Consider the following 22,696-nt stretch of genomic DNA (forward strand, 5'->3'; position numbering starts at 1 on the left):
CTATTTAACATAATTCTACATTATTATATAAAATTATACCTAAAATGTGTTAAAAGTCACATTATCCATTAAGTAGATACAATTACCAAAATTTACCTTGATAATAGAAAAGAGTATACCTGGACAAATATTGTTTTTCCCTTTCATTAAAAATAGTTATTTTTTAATTTATATCTTACAAAGTTTATTGTAACTATAAATTATTATTCTACAGGACTTTTGATAAAAATAATTGTACACATTAGTGTTCTTAAAATGGCTTATTATTATGATAATTACTGTGTATTAGTAATTACATTTTATCTGACTTATGGACAACATTAATTTTTTTATTGAAGAAGTGTTACGTTTTAGATATCTTTTTACTTACATAGTGTCTAAAGTGTTGGTCTAGATCAATAATAATAAACGACATTATTTTGTGATTAAGGGATTTTTGTAAATTGCAACTTTTACACAATGTGAGTTACATTGAGTGTACTCAGTTTATGTTTTTCTTTTGAATATATTGGCATCACAATAAATAAATCTTTAATTAATATATAATGAGATCGTGTTATCTTCCAATAAAAGAAGAAATGTTGATTATTGATAAAATTTTATTTGGTATAATTGACTTTTCAATGTTCAGTGATAAACACACATAAAATTTCAGATCCCCAGCAAGGCATCGAGGACGACGATTCGCAGGATGGAAGCAGTTCGCGTGCCCAATACGTCTCGGCGAACTGCGTGGTTTTCACGCATTACCAGGGCGACGCGGCTACCGTTGTCGACGAACATTTTTCCCGAGCCCTTGATAAGACGGCCGCCCACACGAAAGGTAACTAGTTTTTAATTGAAACCCGTATATCCCGCCGGGCCCTTGCTGGTCCGAGTGTCGGGATGGATAAAATTACGTTTTACACGCGACACACCGTTGAAAAATTATTGAAAGTGTGTAAGGCTATTAGTTTGTGCGTATATCTAGACGGCTTTTGTTACTGAATTTAATCGTTGTTTACATATTTAATTATTTATATGATGAATTACAATTTTTTTATGTAAATTAAACTTGTTTCAGTTCTATTATACTGTTTTATCTTGGTGGAAAATAATTGACAGATTTACATTTCAATGAGTTGTTCACATATTTAATTATTAAAATGATGTATTATAAGTTTTTCATGTAAATTAAGCTTGCTTCAGTTTTGTTATCTTGTTTATCTTGGAGAAAAATAATTGCTAGTTTCATATTTCAGTGAATTAGTAGAATTAACATCTATTTTTTTTTAATAATCTAGAAAACAGTAAACTTGGTTGTATTTAAATATATATTTTATTCAAGAACAATGAAATTAATTTCATTAATAAAATAAAAAATTTTGTATCTGTATAAAAATTTTGAAATTTTATAATTTTTAAAATTTCTTGGAATTTCTTCTTTCATTAATTATTATTTTTAAACATAAACACTTATGTAATAATAATAAAAATTGTTAAAAATAATTATTTTGAAATTAAGTTTTTACTGAAAAATCTAAAATAAAATAAATATTATTTAATTTTTGCATTTTGAAATATTACATTCAAACAGGCATTAATAAAAATCTGAATATTTATAATATCGCCAATAAAATTGTCTTAATAGAAAAATGGTTTTTCTGATTTTCTAAAGTACATGTAAAATTTTTATAAATCTCTACTTTGCTGGATTTTAAAAATTTAATCAACTCTTATATACTGTTTAATTTTTTTTACTTGATATACGTGGAATGTTTTTATTTATTAATCAATATATTTAATAATCACACATAACATTTAATAAAAATATAATTTGTAAAAAATAATTGATGTGGGTAAAAGATTTTACTGAATATTATAAAATAACATTGCATATTTTATTAAAAATAATTATTTTTGAAAAATCTAAAATTATCTAACATAAAAATCATAAGTTAACAAAAAAACTTTTTATCTATTTAAAAATAGTTATATTGTGAAAATGAATTTAATTTTGAGTATATATTTTTTTAAATTAAAACATGAGAAAAAGTGTTCTATATGAAAATAGTTATTATGTGGAAAAGGAAAATTAGAATATTTTTATCAAATTCCAAGAAAAATAATTTCATTTCAAAATAGTTTCAGCCAAAACAATTTTCATAACAACATTTGTATTGAATATTGGTTTTAAAATTTATTATAACACTTAAATTCTATTTAAATGTGTTTGATATACGTTATATTATTTTTTTATTACTCTGTATATTTAATAATTAAATATAACATTGTTTTAACTTCTAACCAATAAGAATGCAACAAACAATAATTGAAAAATGAAATTATATTAAAATATGTCTTTAAAATCAATATAACTAGAGATTCATTAAATTATTTTTCAACAAAAATTATTTTCACCAAGTGTTTATTTATATGATTTTATTTGTTTGTTTATAAATATTTTTATAGCTTTTTTATAATAAGAAACATCGAACATTAGTACATTTAAATTATGATTTCTAAAAAATGCATTTATTGTCCGAAATGAATTTTATAATTAAGATTTAAAACAACAAAATACTAAACAATTTATTTATGGAAATAATATTTTAAAATTTTTCTTTATTTAGCACTAATTAATTCAATTATTCAAAATATGTGTTTCATTTTATTAAAATATTGTAACAATATAATAATTATAAAACTACTTTTAGATACAAATTTAGTTCAGTTATATTTAAATTACAAAATAAAGATGTTTTAAAATTTATTATAACACGTAAATTCTGTTTAAATGTTTTTGATATACGTTATATTATTTTTTATTTATTTTAAAATTACGTTGGAAAATATTTTTTAGTTCCTGTAAAAATACATAATTGTTTATTGTAAAATTTATATAAAAAATTATTTTCATGTGAAAACTAAAAAAAAAATTGATATTTATATAACAAAATAGTTTTAGAACAATACATTTTTAATATTTCATCAAATTCACAAAAAGTTTTTCTGAGTTTCTGTCAAAAAATTGTACGTAAGGAGTAAACATCTATTGGAAAATTTGTTTACCATAAAAACCACATTTCAAACTCAAACAACTTGATACTAACCAAAAAAGTATTCTTTACACTGTTGCAAATAGAGTTGATACTCGTCATATTATTTTTACCAGCAATGAGCAACGCCCCACGAGAATAAATACCACATAATGAATGTATCGCCGTTAAGGTTTATATCAACTAAAAACCATAAATAATGCATAAAAGTTTCTTGCTTCCTTATGTGATTCAGTATGGGTTCGATGTAAATGGAAGAAACTAAGGTTAAGATCTTAAGTTGAAGTACAAAAAAAATGTGAGTAATGTGATATATCTTTCTTTATGACATTATTACATATTTAAAAACACCGTTTTGAATTTCTATGAGCGAGACATGGTTGAGCATATAAATTGTTTTCGTATTTTTTCTATTGCTGTTAGATTTAATAGAAAATGGTATTTTATTGCGGAAATAACATTTTCCAGTGATAAATATTTCTAACAGTTAATAAAGACAGTGTCTTGTGATATTTAATGGTGGACATAAATTTGTACAAGTGACAATTCAATCTGAATATTGTTTGATGGATGGAATAATTATTGTCAATTAACCTTCGTAGGTGACGCAGGTTAACCTATTTCTTTTCCGCCTGATGTGTAAATATCTTGTTTATATTTTCACATTAATATCTGTTTCAGTTCACTGTCTCGAATATCAAATAACAGATAAGCTTTATAGCGCTATTTTACATAATACAAACATCTTTAGATCCTGATAGCGCATAATTAAAATGGATGATGCCCTTTGGCGAACAAGGAATTCTAATATTGCTCCAAAGTCAACCTGCTTGTCGTCAATTAGAAATGATATTAAAGTTATCAGATAACAAGACGAGAACATTCAGCGGCTGGTACTTTATAGTCTGTGATGTAACGCTCAAGCCGTGGATAGTTAAAATTCTGGGAAATGTTAATATGTCCACAAAAATGCGGTCTGGTCACAAATTTTATCGTCCCGGGTTATACTTTTTTAACTTTGATTTCGGTTCGCAAATTCGTTTAATGGTCCCGATACGAGAACTACTAAAATGGGTCAAATAATCGGTAAAAATAGAAAACCTCTTACTTTTATATCTCGATGTTTTATAAGCCTTGTCAAGATTATGTTTTTATTTCTATTTTACTCGGTTCATTTAATAAAATTGTACAATTTTTAAATCACATATTTATTTTTTTGACTATATAAATTATGTAAATCTTTTAAATTAGGGGTAATTATCTGATTATAAATTTTATAGAAACTATTTGTTTAAAATAATAATGATTATTATTAATTTCCAGTTAATAAATATTAATCAATACTCGGCTCCAATATTAATGAAAATCAGTAATTAATAAATTTTGTTTTATTGAACATAATTAGCTTCATCTTCCAAAATTATATTTGTTTATATATATTTTCTAATTTATAACAACAACACTAATTGAAATGTGACTGAACCTTTTTTACTAACAAAATATTTTTTGCTGCAATCAATTCAATCTTATTGAAGATAAAAGTAATTTTTTTTATATTATATTATTATATATCATTTTAAACACTGAAACTTTTGAATTAGAGTTTGTTGTTATATATTATAAATAAAACTATACATAAACTTTTTTAATTAAATTTCTTTACTAAAAAATAATTTTTTCTTGAAAATTTTCCATTATCGAAGATAAAAGTACATACATGCAAATTTATTATTCATCAAATAAGACAAATAAACTAACATTTAACTAATAAGAAATAACAAACACTTGAAATGTGAAATTATGACAAATATGTCTTTAAAAATAAATAAATAATTTTTTTGTTAAAAGCAACGTGCGATATTTGAAAATTGAAATTATATTAAAATATGACTGATGATCTTTAAAATCATTATGACTTATATATAAATTAAATTAATTATAATTATATGTAGTAATTTGCACAGTTTTTTTTAATTGAAACAACTCTCAAAAATTCAGCAAATCTTTCTTTATACGATTTTATTTGTTTAATTAAAAAATATTTTTGTAGCTCTTTTACAATAAGAAACACCGAATATACATTAGTACATTTAAATTATGATTTCTAAATTAAATTTAAATGAATAGTTTTCAAGAAGAAAAAATGCAACTATTGTCAGAAATTAATTGACTCTATAACAACCAAATACTGAACAATTTATTTATTTTAAAATTTTTCTTTATTTAATCCTAATCAATTCAATTATTGAAAATATGTGTTAAATATTACAACAATATAATAATTATAAAACTAATCATGATTTTAATTTAATAATAATTTTTAATTTATTTAATTGAAATCTAAATATGTATAAGTAAAAAATAATTTTAATTTATGTGAAACTTTTTTTATTCATCCAAATTAAATTAAATAATTGAAACAAAAAAATCAAATTAATGTTGTAATTTTAGTATAAAATCAGGTAAATAAGAATGTTTTGATTAAATCTAATTAACTACTTAACTAAGATTAATTTTATTACCTGGAGATGATTCAGGAAGTACTAGGTATATTACAATTTCCTTAAATTGGCTGTTTTCCGTAATTGTGTCATAATCAATGTGTTCTCTGTTCAATATGGACTTCAAAAACTTTACCATGAAAACCTCTAGGGTGCCTGACAATATAATGAGCATGCTGATTAGCATGTTTATATTATCTACACCCGAAAGAAAGGATACGAACAAAATTTGTGTTTCCATTGAGCGCGCTCATTGGTATTACTCCGATGTTTTGATGCCAAGATACAAATTGCGGGAGATAACTTTTTACAACTTTGCCATTCTAATGTTAAGAAAGTTACCGTTTGTTAAGGGGGATCCGGCCAAGATATTTTATTCTTTCAAAGAACATAGGAAATCCGTCCCTATCTATGGTGCTATCATGATAGACAAAACCATGACTAAGGTTTTGTTATGTAAGTCGAATAATGGAGAATTTTGGTCGTTTCCCCGGGGGAAACATGAGGACGACGAAACTCCCGAACGTTGCGCAATACGCGAAGTGATGGAGGAGACGGGGTACGACATAACAAACAAATTGGACTCCCGCGTCTTCTTTGAAGACGTGGAAGGCTTAAGGAAGGTAAAATACTTTGTGATCAGGGATGTTCCTGATGTGAGATTCGCGCCAATCTTACAAGGTGAAATCAGTAGGATTGATTGGTTTCCCATTGCGGACTTCCCTGATCATGAAGCCTTCAGAACTGTTCGGGTATTTGCGCAACGGCTCAGGGAGTTTGTATCAGCTTCGAAGCCAAAATACGTTATTCCTATGCGGCGGTTATCGACCAGATTTACTAGATTTTAATTTTTATTTTGTATTGTAATTATGTAATAATAAAAATTTAAATATTAATTAATTAATAATAATTTAATAATTGTATAGTACATTAGATTCTAATCTAATCAATTAGCAAAGAACATTGATGTAAAAAGTATTATTGGACGAAGACGATACATAAACACAACAAATGGATGGAACACGATGGCTGCATGGATTTCAGTGAAGGATAACCCATATATTGCCCGAGATGTGAACAAACAAAATGTGTAGAAAGCGGATAGTTTGTATTAGTTTATTTCATTAATGCTTCGTTGATAAAGAAAACGGCATTAATACAATAGGGATATTTTTGAGAGACGTTTAAAGTACTCAGAAGAATTTGGACCATGAATGAAGTGCAAGATTTAATCAATCATTGTGCGGTTTTTAATCATTTATGTAACAGATTGATAAAACGCATTTAAATTATGATTTCTAAATTAAATAGTTTTCAAGAAAAAGAAATCCAAGTCCTAAACAACAAAATACTAAAGAATTTATTAAAATAAAAATAAAATTTTTCTTTACTTAATTCTAATTAATTCAATTATTGAAAATATGTGTTAAATATTAAACAATATAGTAATTATAAAATTACTTTTAGATGCAAATGATGTTATTAATTGGTTAATAATAACAAGGAACAGTTTAGTTGATAATATGTAATTAAATATTATAAAAATGATTAGAAAAAAGCATTTATTACAAAATTATTATTATTATTAATCTAAATTAAATTATTATTTGAATAAGTTCACGTATATTTTTTATAAATATTAAATTTTTTTAGAGCAATATTTTTCTATAATTATTGGTGTGGTGCGTTAATTTCTTCGAAAAGTGTATACTACTGAAGGAAGCTTTACTTTTAATCATTTATGAAACAGATTTATAAAGCACTTCCTAAATTATTGACAGTGTTTGTGTGCACCGACAATTTATGTGAATGGGCAAATAGTATGGCAGACCTGTATATTCAATGTGGACATTTAAATAGCATAGGTTGTAATTTGCAATTAATTTGTTTAACATTGTAATGAATTCCCATATATGCCGAAAGATATAAACCAAACGAAGGAAAAACATCGGACCGACCGACCTGCGCTACAAGTCAATCGCACAGTTCGCTCCATATGCGGATCAAAAAAAATTATAACTATACTAATAACAGTTCGATAAATATGTTTTGTAATTGAACGCTTTTATTTATTAACCGGCAAATTTATTTATGCTTGTAATTGTTGCTATAAATTATTTTGAATTCCGGGAATGTTTTACATGTTACAATAATTCCGCCGCCGTAATTGAAGACCGTTTTGACAAATGTACGTGCATTATTTAAATAGCTGAAATATTGCCAAAACGTCTCTTACTGTTTTTTTTGTTAATAGGTGAGTTTAATTTTTACATGTTTAACTTATGACTTGACGAGTTGCCAAAGTTCACTGTAGACATCTCCATTAAGACAATTGAGTGGGCCTTGTTATTAGATAAATATTTATCAACTTAACAAGTGCACATTTGTCTTATCTAAATATAAATTTTCATGCACTTTTGGAATCATAAGTAAAATAACTTAAGACTTATGCATAAAATTCTTTTCTTTTCTTCTTTATTTTTAACTACCTAAAGTTAAAAGTTTTCTTACCACCTGACTGTTTATTTAAAACAATTGTTTTACTGCCAAAATATTAGAAAAATTCGAGCTAGTATCTAACATATCAAAATTCATAAAATATTGAAGTATATGAGAGAATATAAATACAAATTTCTGACGAAATTGACTTCTTATCAACTAAAATAATTAATTTTTGAAATAAAATGTGCAATAATCAATTGAAATTACCTGTAAAAGTGTGAACATCATTGAGAATTAAATAACTATGGAACTAATGCATTAAACTACTACCTAGTGATAATTTTGACATTCTGTTGCATAATAACATAACATAATTTAATATATAAGATTAAATTTATTAGATTAGATTAACAATATTTCTATATTCTTTTAAAATATTTCATTTCTACCACATTATTGTGTTGTGAAATTTGAGCAATGTAAAATTAAATCACTTATTTTTTATACAAAATTCCTCATCGTCATCCCTTGATTTTCTTCTTTCTTTTGTAACAAATAAAATTCTTTCTCATCTGTCTGTAGAGTCATTAATCATTAAAATCGAATTATAAATAAAAAAGTTAACTGACTGTTTCCATCTTAATGAGCCACGCAGTATATACGATATAAAAATGATCTAGCATACAAATCAAAATTTTGACAAGATAAGCCGTTTGTTGTAAATATAATTTATTCCGCAATTAATTATTTGTAACTTAATCAAGTGGAATTTAATTTATTCAGAATTTATTTTTATTATTTAAATTATTCAATTATTTCATTTCACTATATCCAATTAATCACATATTTCTGTATAAGGAATTTGTGGGAGTGGGAATTTTAAATATTTCAAATATTAATCATTTAATGTGTTTCATGTGTAATATATTAAAGAATTTTATTTCCTTGGTAAATTTTTTTATATTATAATATATATATATATATATATATATATATATATATATATATATATATATATATATATATATATATATATATATATATATATATATATAAATATATATATATATTTATATTTATATTTTTCTACTATAATAGAGTTTCTTTAATATTGTATAAAAAATCTCTCTGTACGTACGAATATATATATATTTATAGTTATTAATAGATGGATCAGTTTATCTAATAGAAATTAGAAATAGTCACAAACATTTTTTCATAAGTATAATTAATTAAGGTAATACATAGTGTACTACAGCTCCTAAGAATAAAAGTATATAATATTTATTTTATTTAAACGTACATGTTTATTTTTTTATTTTAATGAAACTTATCTATTATTGTATAACAAATATGTTCATATAAATATAAATCAATTATTATTAATAGAAAAAACATGAAGAACCAATAAAAATGTCATTTACAGAAATATTTTTAAGAATTCTTAAATTAATAAATATAATTAATAATGTAAATATTTTTTAAATTTTTCGTTGATTGCAGTCTCAATTGATACATAAAATAATTTAATAATAATAATTAGTAGTTAGTATGTGTGATTAAAATTTCTAATTGACATATATATTTTTAACAGTTAATAAATATAATTAATTAAATATAACTCAATGTTTTACAACTCATATGATTTCTAAGTAAAAATATACTTGAAAACATGTTTTGATAGTTTAAATCATAAGAATCAACTATTATATATTTCCTAGTAATTTTTTATATTTAAATCTACATTTTCAATTTTTTTACTATCTTACAAAAAGAATTGACTACTGTTTTCTAAATCTATATATGTGAATATAAATTAATAATTATTAATAGAAATAAAACATTGAAAACCAGTAAATATGCATTATTCATGGATTAGTTCATGTAATAAAAATTTGTAATTGACACATATATTTTTATGTGTTTTTTTAAACAAATATAATTAATTAAGCAAATACTTAATGTTTTAAGCATATGTGACATTTTGTAATTGACTACATATACAATTTTTAATAGTTCTTTAATAAATATAATTAATTATCAAATACGTTATATTTTATACATTATGTAGCTCCTTTTTGGGTAAAAAATGTTTAAAACATTATTTCTTTTGTTTAAATTAATAGAATCAACAAATTCCCTTTAATTTCTTAATAATTTTTCATAATCTATATGTTTATTTTTACTGTAATAGAACTATTATTATATAAAATAATTACATTAAATAAAAATCAATAGTCATTGACGGAAAATTTAAATATTTAAATCTGCATGTCTAGATTTTTTTACGGTAATAAAAAAGAAAATTTATCGTACAAGAAATCTATACATATAAATTTGAATCTGTAGTATTTAATAAAAATAAAAGTCTGAGAGGCAATAAATACACAGCTGACATGAACATTTTTTTTAAGATTTCTTTAGTAAATTTAATTATTTATGCAAATACTAGAAACAATATATATAAATCAATATCATCAATAAAAAATGTAGTTTATGTGGAATATTAATTAGAGTATTTCATTTTACCATAATTTACATCCGCACAATTTAATTGCGACAATAAACTGTAAAGTAAAATTATAGATCTTATTATACATAATTAATATTAAAGTAATAGTAAATTGGGCCAATTAAATTCGTTTTTATAAAACACTTAAATAATGTTTTGTTCCTTATATTCTAAGCTATATGAAACAAGATATTTTTAAATAAATTCCTCACAAAAGAGAATTATTTTTCGGTGTAAATTAAAATGCTCCACATTGTTTTAGCTTCTGAATTCAACTCCTCCCGTTAATAAAAATATATTAATCATAATTTCGATTTGTCACCCACAAAACTACGTAAAATTTATCGACTTTTAACCGCTCCAACATTTGAATATTTGACACTATTTATTAGAGTGGATATTTATGCGTGGTAGTGAGTTGAGACATTTTTAAAGCGATCATTAATTACGTAGAAGTTGAGGGTCCCCGATGGGATGTGGCCACATGTCCCCGAGGACCGGGGACACACAAGACAGAGAGAACGTCGGTGAACGGGCCGCGCATCCGAGATAAATCATCGGTTATTTATGTCATTTCACTACCGTAATTACTTTCATAAATCCATCAGTTTTGAAAAATATTTGGTCGCTTCAGTAGATGGCTATCTAAAAAGGACGCTGCGGACCGGGTTTTTGATACAGAACCGAACCCGCTCCGGCCACAAAACAACACTTCATTTTTTACAAAGTATCATTATCTGAATATTTTACCGGCTTAAATTACTCATGGTCCCCCCACCGCCCGCGTAATCAAGATCGTTTTTAACGCTTTTCTCGAAACTCGTAAAACAATCTCGTGGACGGTACGTATGGTTCGATGCCATAGAATGGTCATAAAATACGAATAAATTAGTTTTTGAGCTTGCGAAAAAGGCCGAAAACTAATTAGAACCGTTGGATATTTAAAATTTACAACGGTAGCACCAATAATTTCTTAATTTTATCTGATTTATTAAAAGAACGAAATAAGCTTTTAAATTATACCAGATAAAATTTTTTGTCAAAAGAATTTCATCAAATTTGAAAATATAATAGACAACGTACTTTAATTCCATCAAAATTTATATTGATAAGATGGCTAAGAATGTAGATCAATTTGATATAATGTATTGTCTAAAGAAAGAGAATTGAACCTTTGTAAAATAGTTCCCTTTTGAATATTTCCAATACTAATGAATGAATAATCAGAATGAATAGTCAAATAGTTACAATTTCTAAAAAATTTTAGTTTTTTACCATTTCTATTTTTAAATAAATTTTGTAAAAAAAGAAAATTCTGTTTGAGTTTGAAGATAATTTAATGTTGATTGATTGGTGATTTTATTAAAAAATGATCTGCTATACTTATTAATTAATTATTGAATTATTAAATATTTTTATCCTGTAAAATTTATAAAAAATAGTGCTTTTTGACAGATTAAGTTAGGTTATATGAGGTTAAATAAGTATAGGTCCATTTACTACATAAAAAATTGAAATGAAGTACAACTCTGAACTTCATGAAATATGAGTCAATTTCAAATCTTTAAACGAATTTTTAAAATGGATAGAGACAATAAATTAAATATGTACAATATTACTATTGATAGTAAAATGGATTTATCAGTATTTTTTAATTTACTACTAATTTTCAGTTTAATTAGCGTTACAAAATAATAGGATAGAGATGTGTCAACAATTAACTCTGAAATCAATAAACAAAGTAAAAAAATGTTTTTTCAAAATATGTCAATTATTTAAAAATGGTAAAGACAATAAATTATGTATTTACAATATTATTATTATTGGTAAAATGGAAATATATTTTTAAATTTACTACTAAATTTGTTTATTCAGATTATTTAGCATTACAAAACAATAACTGGGTACTGAAATATGTTAATTAACTCATAATAAATAAAAAAATTAAGAAATGTCTATTAAGAATATTTCGAAAAAATAAAAATGTAATTAATTACAATATATAATAAATACATAATAATTTATGGTGCTAAACATTTTCAGTAATTATTGATTCAATTTATTAAATTATTGTAAATATTGAATTTATTCTTTATAATTTCAATGTTTCTTATAGGTATATTTATTTACTTGTTTTTATTTATATAGATAAAGGTGAAGTAACTTAACTTAGATGAGGTTAGATAAACCTAGATTAGATTAAATTAAATATTTACAAATATTGATGCATACAAATGCATTAATCAAAATTCCAAATTACTACTAAAATTTTGTATTCAAAAAAAAATTCCTGAAATTTTGTACTGTTCATGAATTTAATCAATAATTATTAAATATATGTATTTGAAATGTATTTATTAAAATATAATTTACTTTAATTATTAATTAAATATTTAATTATTATATATCACATTTATAAATTGAAATTATATAAATTAATATCATTAACAGGACGCAAATTATTAATTTTATTCTACATATAGAATTAATTTTACATATTTTCTTCAATGTATTATATTAACAGTTCAATAATTTCAAATTTTAAATTAATATTTAACAATTAACATTATATAAATTATTATTTTCAAGATAATTTAATAAAATTTATAAAAGTAATAAATTAAATGTACACATATTTTTGTTTATAATTATTCTATATTATTAAGGATTTTATTTTACACAAAAATTAATTCTATTTTTTGACGTATTGTATTAACAATTAAATTAAAATTTTAAATTAATATTTTTTGATTAAAAATTTATATAAAATTATTATTTTCAAGATAATTTAATTAAATTCATGAAAGCAATAAATTAAATGTACACACAGTTTTGTTAATAATTATTCAGTAGTACTGAAATTATAATTTATTTGACATAAATTACTAATTTTATTTTATAGAAAAGTGGATTCTTCTATTTTGAAAACTTTATCAATCTCACAATTGTTTTCAAATTTCTTTTCATTTTTGACATTATTAAATTTGCAAATTGATAATCAATATACAATTATTTTTTAATTTTTTGTCATGTTAAATGATTTAAAAGTTTTAAAAAATATATTTTGTTGTTATTAAACTTGAGAAATGTTGATAAAAATATACATATAATTAATGCCTGATCTAACCTAATTATTTTTTTATTTTATTGTTATTTATAATAATTATATTTAATTGATATTATATATAATAATATTCTTTACATTACATAAACATAATTTGCATAATAATTAATAATTATTAAAATATTAAACTTTACTTCTAATTTTGTAGGTATAACTGCTTTAACTATATAAATTTAAAATATATGTAATTTGATAATAATAAATTTTAAAACTGGAAATCCAAAATGTCTTTAAAATACATTAAATTTATCTGTTAATGATAAAAGTTCTACAAAATATATTATGTATAACTTTTTATTTCATATAAATTTCGAAATAAACAATTTTATCAAATAAAAGCATATAATAATAATAACAATATAATTATATATGATAAAATTTTTTCATTGTTTTTAATTGAAAACAAATTAAAGTAAATAATATTATATATATTAACAGTTTACAGTTCATGTTATATAACATTTGGTATCATTAGTCTATTAATTGAATAAAATTCTAACAAAAATTCCGGAACGTAACAAATTTGGCCCAATTAAGTGGTGGGAATGGTGGAGAGAGCAGCGTCCAGCCAAATTCCTGCGAAGCGGTAAGGACACATCGATAAAGGGATCTTATCGGTAAAGCATTACTGCTCGATCGGACCGAAGGTGACCAAACGGCATAAACTTGTTTCTGTCCGTCCGTCCGAGTTAAAAAAAGAACGCGGCGCGGCGGCCGCCGAACGCGAGAGAGGGACGGAACGAGCGGCCAGAATGCCGGACCGCGGTTTGTCTCCGCGGCAGCGACGGTGATTTATATAAAATAGTAACTGATTATTTTTTATTTCTGAATGTTAACTTTAGTTTTATATTGTCGATTATCCTTTGAGGTTGCCGGCGACGGGGTCCCATTCCCACAATAAAGCAACTTCTGGTGATAAATGCAGCCGCTTGCCCACTGACGAAATCATTCTTCATTCTTCTTATTCGTCTTCTTCTTTCTTCACTCCCGGCTTCGGACGCGGTCGCGGCCCGTCCGCCAGTTTGACTATTAATCGTTTCGGATTTGTTTTTAAGCATCTAATCAGTTGCCACTTTCGGCGCTCCTTTGTCTCTACCATTTCATTAATTTTCGATTCGCCGTAAATATTTCCACATCCTGTCAACGTGTCGTTGCTTCACAAATACAATTATACTTACATTACGTTCAACAATTGTTTTCGGCTTCTTCTTATCATTTAATGGTTAATGTGCACACGACTTTCTAATCTTAATTTCCTTTAATTAATTGACATTTTATCTGTAATGTCTGTTACACTATATCTTGTTCATTAATGTAATTTAAAATACACTCTCTGATTTTGATTAAACTGTATCGTAGTTTTCAAGTACCTTCTTTACTTAATTGTTAAAATATTGAAATTGGTCTGATCAAAGAATGGGACGAACAAGTATGTAATACTTGTTAAATTGTATCTTGTTCATTGATATTAATTTATATATGTACTCTAATTTAGATTTAACTATAACAATCCTTACTCAATTGTTAAATATTGAAATTCCTGTCTGATCTAAGCAAAGGATGTGTAATTTTGAATTAAAGACAGAAGATATATTATAAATTGTTCATTAATATTACTTTCAAAGCACAGACTGACTTGGATTGACCTAAATCAGTAGTATGGAAGTACCTAACTTAATTGTTAATATATTAAAATTAACTCCTTATTTTATGAAGAGGTGGAAGAATTGTGAAATGAATACTGAGGAACGTTTGTAATGTCTGTTATATTTCATTACTATTGTTGTAAATACACACGGTGGTTTAGATTAAATTATGTCAATAGTTTAGAAGTGCCTTCCTTACACAATTATTGAGATTCTTCTTTAATCTGATCAAATAGTGGAAGAATTTTAACATGAAGGCTGAGGAAAGTCTTTAATGCTTGTTGGGTTATATCTTCTTTGTTAATATTATTTTAAATACACTCTCTGATTTAAATTAAACTATGTAAAATAGTATAGAAGTGCTTTCCCTACTCAATTGATAAAATATTGAAATTCTTCTCTGATTTGATCAAAGGATGGAAGAATTTTAACATGAAGGGCAAGGAAAGCTTGTTATAATGTCTTGTTCGTTGAGAAAATTCTCAATTGTTAAAATATTGAGATTTTTCTCTGATCTGATCAAATGATAGAATAATAACATGACGTCTGAGCGAAGCCTTTAATGCTTGTTTTATTATATCTTGTCCCTTTGATATTAATTTAAATACACACTCTGATTTAGATTATACTATGTCAGTAGTTTAGAAATGTTTTCCCTATTCCCTATATTGAGATTTTTTCTGATCTGATCAAAGAATGGAAGAATTTTAAAATGAAGGGCGAGGAAAGCCTTTAAGGCTTGTATTATATCATGTTCCTTGATATTATTTTTAAATCACAATTTGATATAGATTAAACTATGTCAATAGTTTAGACGTAACTTCCCTACTCAGTTATTAAAATATTGAGAATTTTCTCAGATCTGATCAAAGGATGGAAGAATTTTAACATGAAATCTGAGGAAAGCCTGTACGGATTGTTCCATTATATATTGTTCATTGATATTATTTTAAATACTCACTCTGAGTTAGGTTGAATTATGTCAATAGTTTAGAAGTGCCTTCCTTACTCAATTATTTAAATATTGAGATTCTTTTCTGATCTCATCAAAGGATGGACGAATTTTAACATGAAGGCTGAGGGGAAAGCCTTTAATGTTTGTTGTGTTATATCTTATTCCCTTGATATTATTTTAAATACACCCTCTGATTTAGATTGAATTATGTCAATTAGTTAACAAGTACCCTCTTTATTATTATTAAAACATTGAAATTCTCCTCTGATCTGATCAAAGGAAGAAAGAATTTTAACATGAAGGCTGAGGAAAGCTTGTAAATGTCTCTTACATTGTAATTTGTTCATTAGTATTATTTTTTAATACACATAATAATTTATATTGAACTATGCCAATAGTTTAGAATTGTCTTCCTGGCTTAATTGTTAATAATAATATCAAAATTAACCTTTTATTTGATCAAAGGATGGACTAATTATGGCATGAAAACTGAAGAAAGTCAGTTATTACGTGTACAACAATACAAAGTATTGTATTAAATGATTTTCATTGTATTACATGTCATTCATAAACAGCGGGTATGACAACTCTAACACAATTTAATTAATTAGTGCTCGTTGCAGAGTTTGACATTAAGCATATCATGCACGGCTGGAATCAACATAATTCCCATTATTACCATATGCCCCCAATGCGTGCAATAACATTTGTTACTTTTGTTTAAACAATTGATAGTTATTCCAAGTATGCATGTTTACAATTTGTAATTTGTTGATATTAAATTCAGTTTAACATGTTAATTAAGTGCTTGCGGTTAACACAGGATTCGTATTATTTTAATTGCTTATGTGTACGTTATTGTTCATTTCAGAGTTGATTTCAAGATTATGCAATTTATTGCAACTAATTAAATTGTATTACATGATAACCGCGTATTAATAGTTTAATTGTTTTGTTTGCTTTCACGCCTTTAAAGTTTATTGATTGTTACAGATATATTAAACAAGTGTTTTCTTTAGTCAGTGAGTAATTATGGTGAAATGTTTCTTTCGTTCCAGAGAGTTCGCCGATGTCCTCCCGCAACTTCCCCCCCTCCTTCTGGAATAGCCAGCATTACAGCGGCGCCAGCGGAGGAACCAGTCACCACGGCGCCTCGGCGGCCGATTTGTACAGCGAACACTACCATCCAGGCGACGCCTGGTACCAATACAGTCAGCACCATAGATTAGACTACCATCACCATAATATGGCCGCGCAGTACGGCGGCCTCCTCCTGCCTGGTTCCAGGTTACATCACATGAGTTCCCACGCGCCCTGCAAAGCGATGGACTGGCAGCATCCCTCCATCGAGTCGCCGTATTCTTCCTATCCCACTATGTCAGGTAAGGATTGTGAATTTTATGAAACTATGCTCGATGTACTTAATGTGCATTAATTGAAGTTTTCTTCCAAATAAGTTTTAATATACTTTTACATGGATATTATCATAATTTTTGGTCTGGATTTACAGTATTAAGAATATAAGGTTTCTTCTAATTAAGAATAAGATTAACAAATAACTTCTGTGTAAATTGTTCTTCTCAATTGAAAAACTTATACATATCATTTGGTCTGAATTTATATTTCTTTATTAACATTTTTCGGAAACAAATAGAAAAAGATTATCACAAAACTTCTTTCTAAATTGTTCTTCTCAATTGAAATTTACGGTTAATATTTCAACAATAAGTAACATTCTACAATTTCTAGAAAGAAAGTCAGTCAATTGAAAGCATAAATTTCTTTTTTGACAATTGATAATTTTGTCTAAATTTTACTATCTTTTGATGTGAATATAATCACAACTTTTGTTCTGAATTTAGAGTATTAAGAATATAAAATTTCTTTCTTATTCTTTCTTTTTCGAGAATATATAGAATAAGATTAACAAAGAACTTCTTTGTAAATTGTTCTTCTCAAATGAAAAACTTATACATAACTTTTGGTCTGAATATAGAATGTAAAGGATATAAATTTTTTTCCAGTTTATATTTCTTTCTGATTAAACCTTTTTCTGGAACAAATAGATTATCACAAAACTTCTTTCTAAATTGTTCTTCTCAATAGAAAAACTTAATATTTCAACAATAAGTAACATTCTATAAAATCTAGACAGGAAGTCAGTTAAATGGAAGAATAAGTTTCTTTTCTTGACAATTGATAATTTTATCTAAATTTTAGTATCCTTTGAGATTAATATAATCACAACTTTTGTTCTGAATTCAGATTCTTAAGAATACATGGTTTCTTCTAATTTGTAATACTTTTCTATTTCGAGAATATACAGAGTAAGATTAATAAAGAATTTATTTGTAAATTGTTCTTGTCAATTGACAAACTCATACATAATTTTTGATCTGAATTTAGAATGTTAAGGATATAAAGGATTTCTTCCAGTTCGAATTTCTTTCTGATTAAACCTTTGACGGGAACAAATAGGAGAAGATCATCCCTTCTTTCTAAATTAATTTTCTTAACTGAAAAACTCAAAGTTAACATCGAACACTAAATAATGTACTATAAAATCAAAAAAACGGAATAAGTTTAATACGAAATTTTAGAATCCTTTCAAATGAATATTGTTATCAATTTTGGACTGAATTTTGAACTTCTTTATAAACTGTTTTTCCTACTGATAATTGAACACCAAATACCTAAAAACTAAAAATGAAGTTAATGGAAAAATTACTTTTTTCTTGATAATAGTATTTTAACATCTATTTTGATGATTAATACAACTTTTGGTATGAATTTAGTAATCAAATTATAATAATTAAACTAGTAGTAAACTACTTCTTCTCAATTGAAAATCTTATAATCAATATTTTAACACTAGAACATTGGTCATCATGACACTTAATCGAAAAAAAAGTTCCTTCCTTTTCCTGTTATTTTTATCTAAATTTTAGCTTCCTTTAAAATGAATAATATCACTTCTGATATAGATAGAAGAAGAATGCCAGATCACTTCATTGAAATAAAAATAAATAATTTCTTTGAGGAAACTAATTTGGTCATTTCCATTGAAAAACTGACAATTTAAAAAGTTTTTTGCAATTCTAAATATATTTTAATCTGTTTTGTTCCTAAAAGTAAACTTGAATTTAGCTATTTCTGGAGTTGAAGGAACAATCATCCAAATGATTTTGAACGTGAGGGGGTTGTTCTAATCCAAAATCGACTGTTGGCACCTTTGACATTTCATGAATATTAACCAAGCCATCAATCATCCAAACTCGGAAATATCACAATCCATTTGCCCGAAGACAATTAATTAAAGGCGAACTAATTAGAAGTCGGCCATCACCGTCGTCTAAAAATACGCTTTTGACAAATAAAATGCGCGCGATAACAATACGCGATATGCCATTATATGGTATTAAACGACTCCCTCGTACAGCCTGTTTATTCAAAAGTTCCGACAACAATGTAAAAAAAAACCACCGCATAGACAAATAGTCACGCGAACGTAATTACAACCCCATTCCCATTGCGATTTCCCTGAATTCGAGCCCTTATCTGATTACTCTATCTTTGGCCTATGCTATACGGTATGGTGTGTGCCACTAAATACCCACTAGAATGCAAATAATCTGCTATTACACAAATTTATAATCTCGAGTTTAAATATTTTTCCAACGTTGAAATAACTTCCAACCATCCGCTATCGCAGCAAAAGTAATAAACTGGAGGCATCAAACTAGACACCCGCCAACGGTTTTTTATTTCATTTTCTAATTGCGATAAGCATCAGTTGAATAAGGACTCTATATTAGGGATATGAAAGTACGTAATTTATAAGACATGTGAAAAAGCATTTCTTTAAAACGGCAATTTGTCATAGCGGCTCTGGTACAATCATCAACACGTACCGGCATTTGCAAATTCCACTTGTTTCGATCTCGAGTGGCTAATTATAATAGTTCCACCAAGATATTTCGAAGAATGCAATTAACCATCGCATAATTTTAATCATTTCGCATATATTTAAACACATATTTTGACTATTCGAGCATTAAGACACGTCGACTGTTAAGCGTAGATGATTTTTGGATTTATGTGGTACCGGATCAAAAAATCGACGAGACGTAAATGCGAACCGCACGAATTGTTATATTTAATTTCAAATTTCCTTCATACATCATAGCAAAAGACGGTAATTTACCAGCTGTTTGACAAACGTTTACAGGTGATTTCCTATATTTATTTAATACAATTTTGCAATTTTATTTTTATAAATGCGGCATCTGTATAGTGGTAATACACATTCCATTTGAATTCAGCCTCATTTATTATTGTCAAATTGTGGTGTTATGTAATTTAATTAACGTTACAGATGATGAATTGTTCAAGGATTTATATCCTGATCAAGCTACTTCGGCTTTAATTAATCAGTTTTATCAGTTACCGAACAGAGTTAATATATGTATATATTAACCAATATCTTTAAAATTTGACTAAAGGATGGACAAAATGTTTTTTTTTTTTTTAAATTAATCATTCCAATTAATCAATTTTTAATAATTTTAATATGACTAAATTTAATTAAAATGAAATAAGAAATTTATTCTTTCTTTTCAGAAGAATTTAATACTCGCTATAGCTACTTTTGTTTTAATAATATTAAAAAATTTTGCTAGTTACTATTCAGATAATCCTGTTCAATCTATTTTGGCATCAATTGATCAGGCATCTCTAGCTTGATCAAATATATTATTCACAGCAATCTAATTTTTGTTATTCAAACTTATTCATACCCCTCAACCTATTTTCATTTCAATTGATCTGTTCAACTCTAATTTGATCATTTATCTGTCATTCATACATATCTAAGGTAATTTTGTAGAATGTCTTGATGTGGCATTTATATAAAAGAATAATTAATTACTTCAGAAGAATTTATAATTTTGGTTAAGTTGCCTCGACCCTAATTACATTAATAATTTATACCTGTTAATATTTAGAATTATCAATCCTCCTCAATCTAGTTCAACTCTAATTTGATCGTTTAACTAACTGTCTAAGATAATTTTCGAGAAAGTTTTGATGTGCTATCTAAATAAAGAGTTGAACAGTTCATTATTTATAATTATTTCATCTTTTCCATCCTTAATTATAATGTAATTGATAAAATATTATAAGATTGAGTTTTTAATTTAATATATCTTTCAAATTTCATTTTCGTATAGTATATGCTGTTATATTTTCTAGAAATCATTGAATTATAAAAAAAATTTGATAAAATTTAATAAAAAATATTTATTTATTCTTTATTTATTTTATACCAAAATGAAGAAATCACTTCACGAGCAATACTGTAAATAATTGATTAATTGTTCAGAAAGTATTTAATAAATATCCAGTTAAGCTCATTGGTTCTAATAATAGTAAACATTTTTGCATGTTTCTATTCAGTCTATTTTGGCTTAAATTGATCAGTTAAACTCTCTAGTTTGATCAAATATTTAATCTATAACAATCTATTTTTTTTTTATTCAAACTTATTCATCCTCCCTAAGCTACTTTGATTTTTATTAATCAGTTCAACTTCAATTTGATAATTTATCTGTCATCTAAAACTACTTAAGATACATTTCTAGAAAGTCTGAATGTGACATTTAAATAAAGGAGTGAAAAAAGTTAAATGAGCAAAATTTTCACCTTTAATTATGATTTGATTTGATAATATAAAATAAAATTGAACATTTAATTTGATATATCTTTCAAATTTTATTTATATATAATTCTATTGAATTATTAAAATATTTAAGCTGCTTCCTATCTTATTCGCTTAGTTGCTATTCAGATTTATCAATAATATATTTTCTAGAAATATTTAATATCATTGGTAAATTAAATAAATAAATTTATTCTGTCTTTCTTTGGATCAAAAATGAAGAAACGAGTAAGACAGTAAATATTTGAATGATTAATTGCTCAGAAAATTTAAAAATCTGCTCAAACAGCCTCGACTCTTGTTATATTATTTTGCCTATTACCGTTCAGAGTTATTAATCTATTTCAATTTATTTTGGCTTCAATTGATAATTTAACTTTTATTCAAAGCTATTTAAGATAAGTTTCTATAAAGTCTTAATGTTATATTTAAATAAAGGAGTAAATATTTCTTTATTTATAATTATTTCATCCTTCGTATCTTTAATTATGATTTGATTTGAGAAAATATAAAATTGAACATTTAATTTGATATATAATTAAATGGATTATTAAAACTCTGGCTAAGCTACTTCAAGTCTAATTTTGTCAGTTCAGATTTTGTATTTTCTAGATAGTTCTAGTATGATCCTTGAATTAAAAAATGAACTGAACTGAATTAAAGGGAATAAAAATATACTTTTACTCTTTTTAATATAAAAATAAATATTTCACTTTAAGAGCAGTGGAGTAAATAATTGAAAAGGTAGTTTGTTCAAGAATG

General features: G+C 25.4%; 1 protein-coding gene across 1 annotated transcript in view; it reads left to right on the forward strand.

The window, feature by feature from the left end:
- LOC109594019 (protein vestigial) overlaps window positions 1-22,696 on the forward strand; it is a 52,492-nt gene that overhangs the window by 28,557 nt on the left and 1,239 nt on the right. Inside the window, exons 3-4 of the mRNA XM_020009182.2 lie at window positions 656-823; window positions 17,277-17,600. Coding sequence (XP_019864741.1) covers window positions 656-823; window positions 17,277-17,600 — 492 coding nt within the window. The remainder of the gene's footprint in view (window positions 1-655; window positions 824-17,276; window positions 17,601-22,696) is intronic.

Source organism: Aethina tumida, chromosome 4, assembly GCF_024364675.1.
Source record: "Aethina tumida isolate Nest 87 chromosome 4, icAetTumi1.1, whole genome shotgun sequence".
In the NCBI taxonomy this organism is placed as follows: Eukaryota; Metazoa; Arthropoda; class Insecta; order Coleoptera; family Nitidulidae; genus Aethina; species Aethina tumida.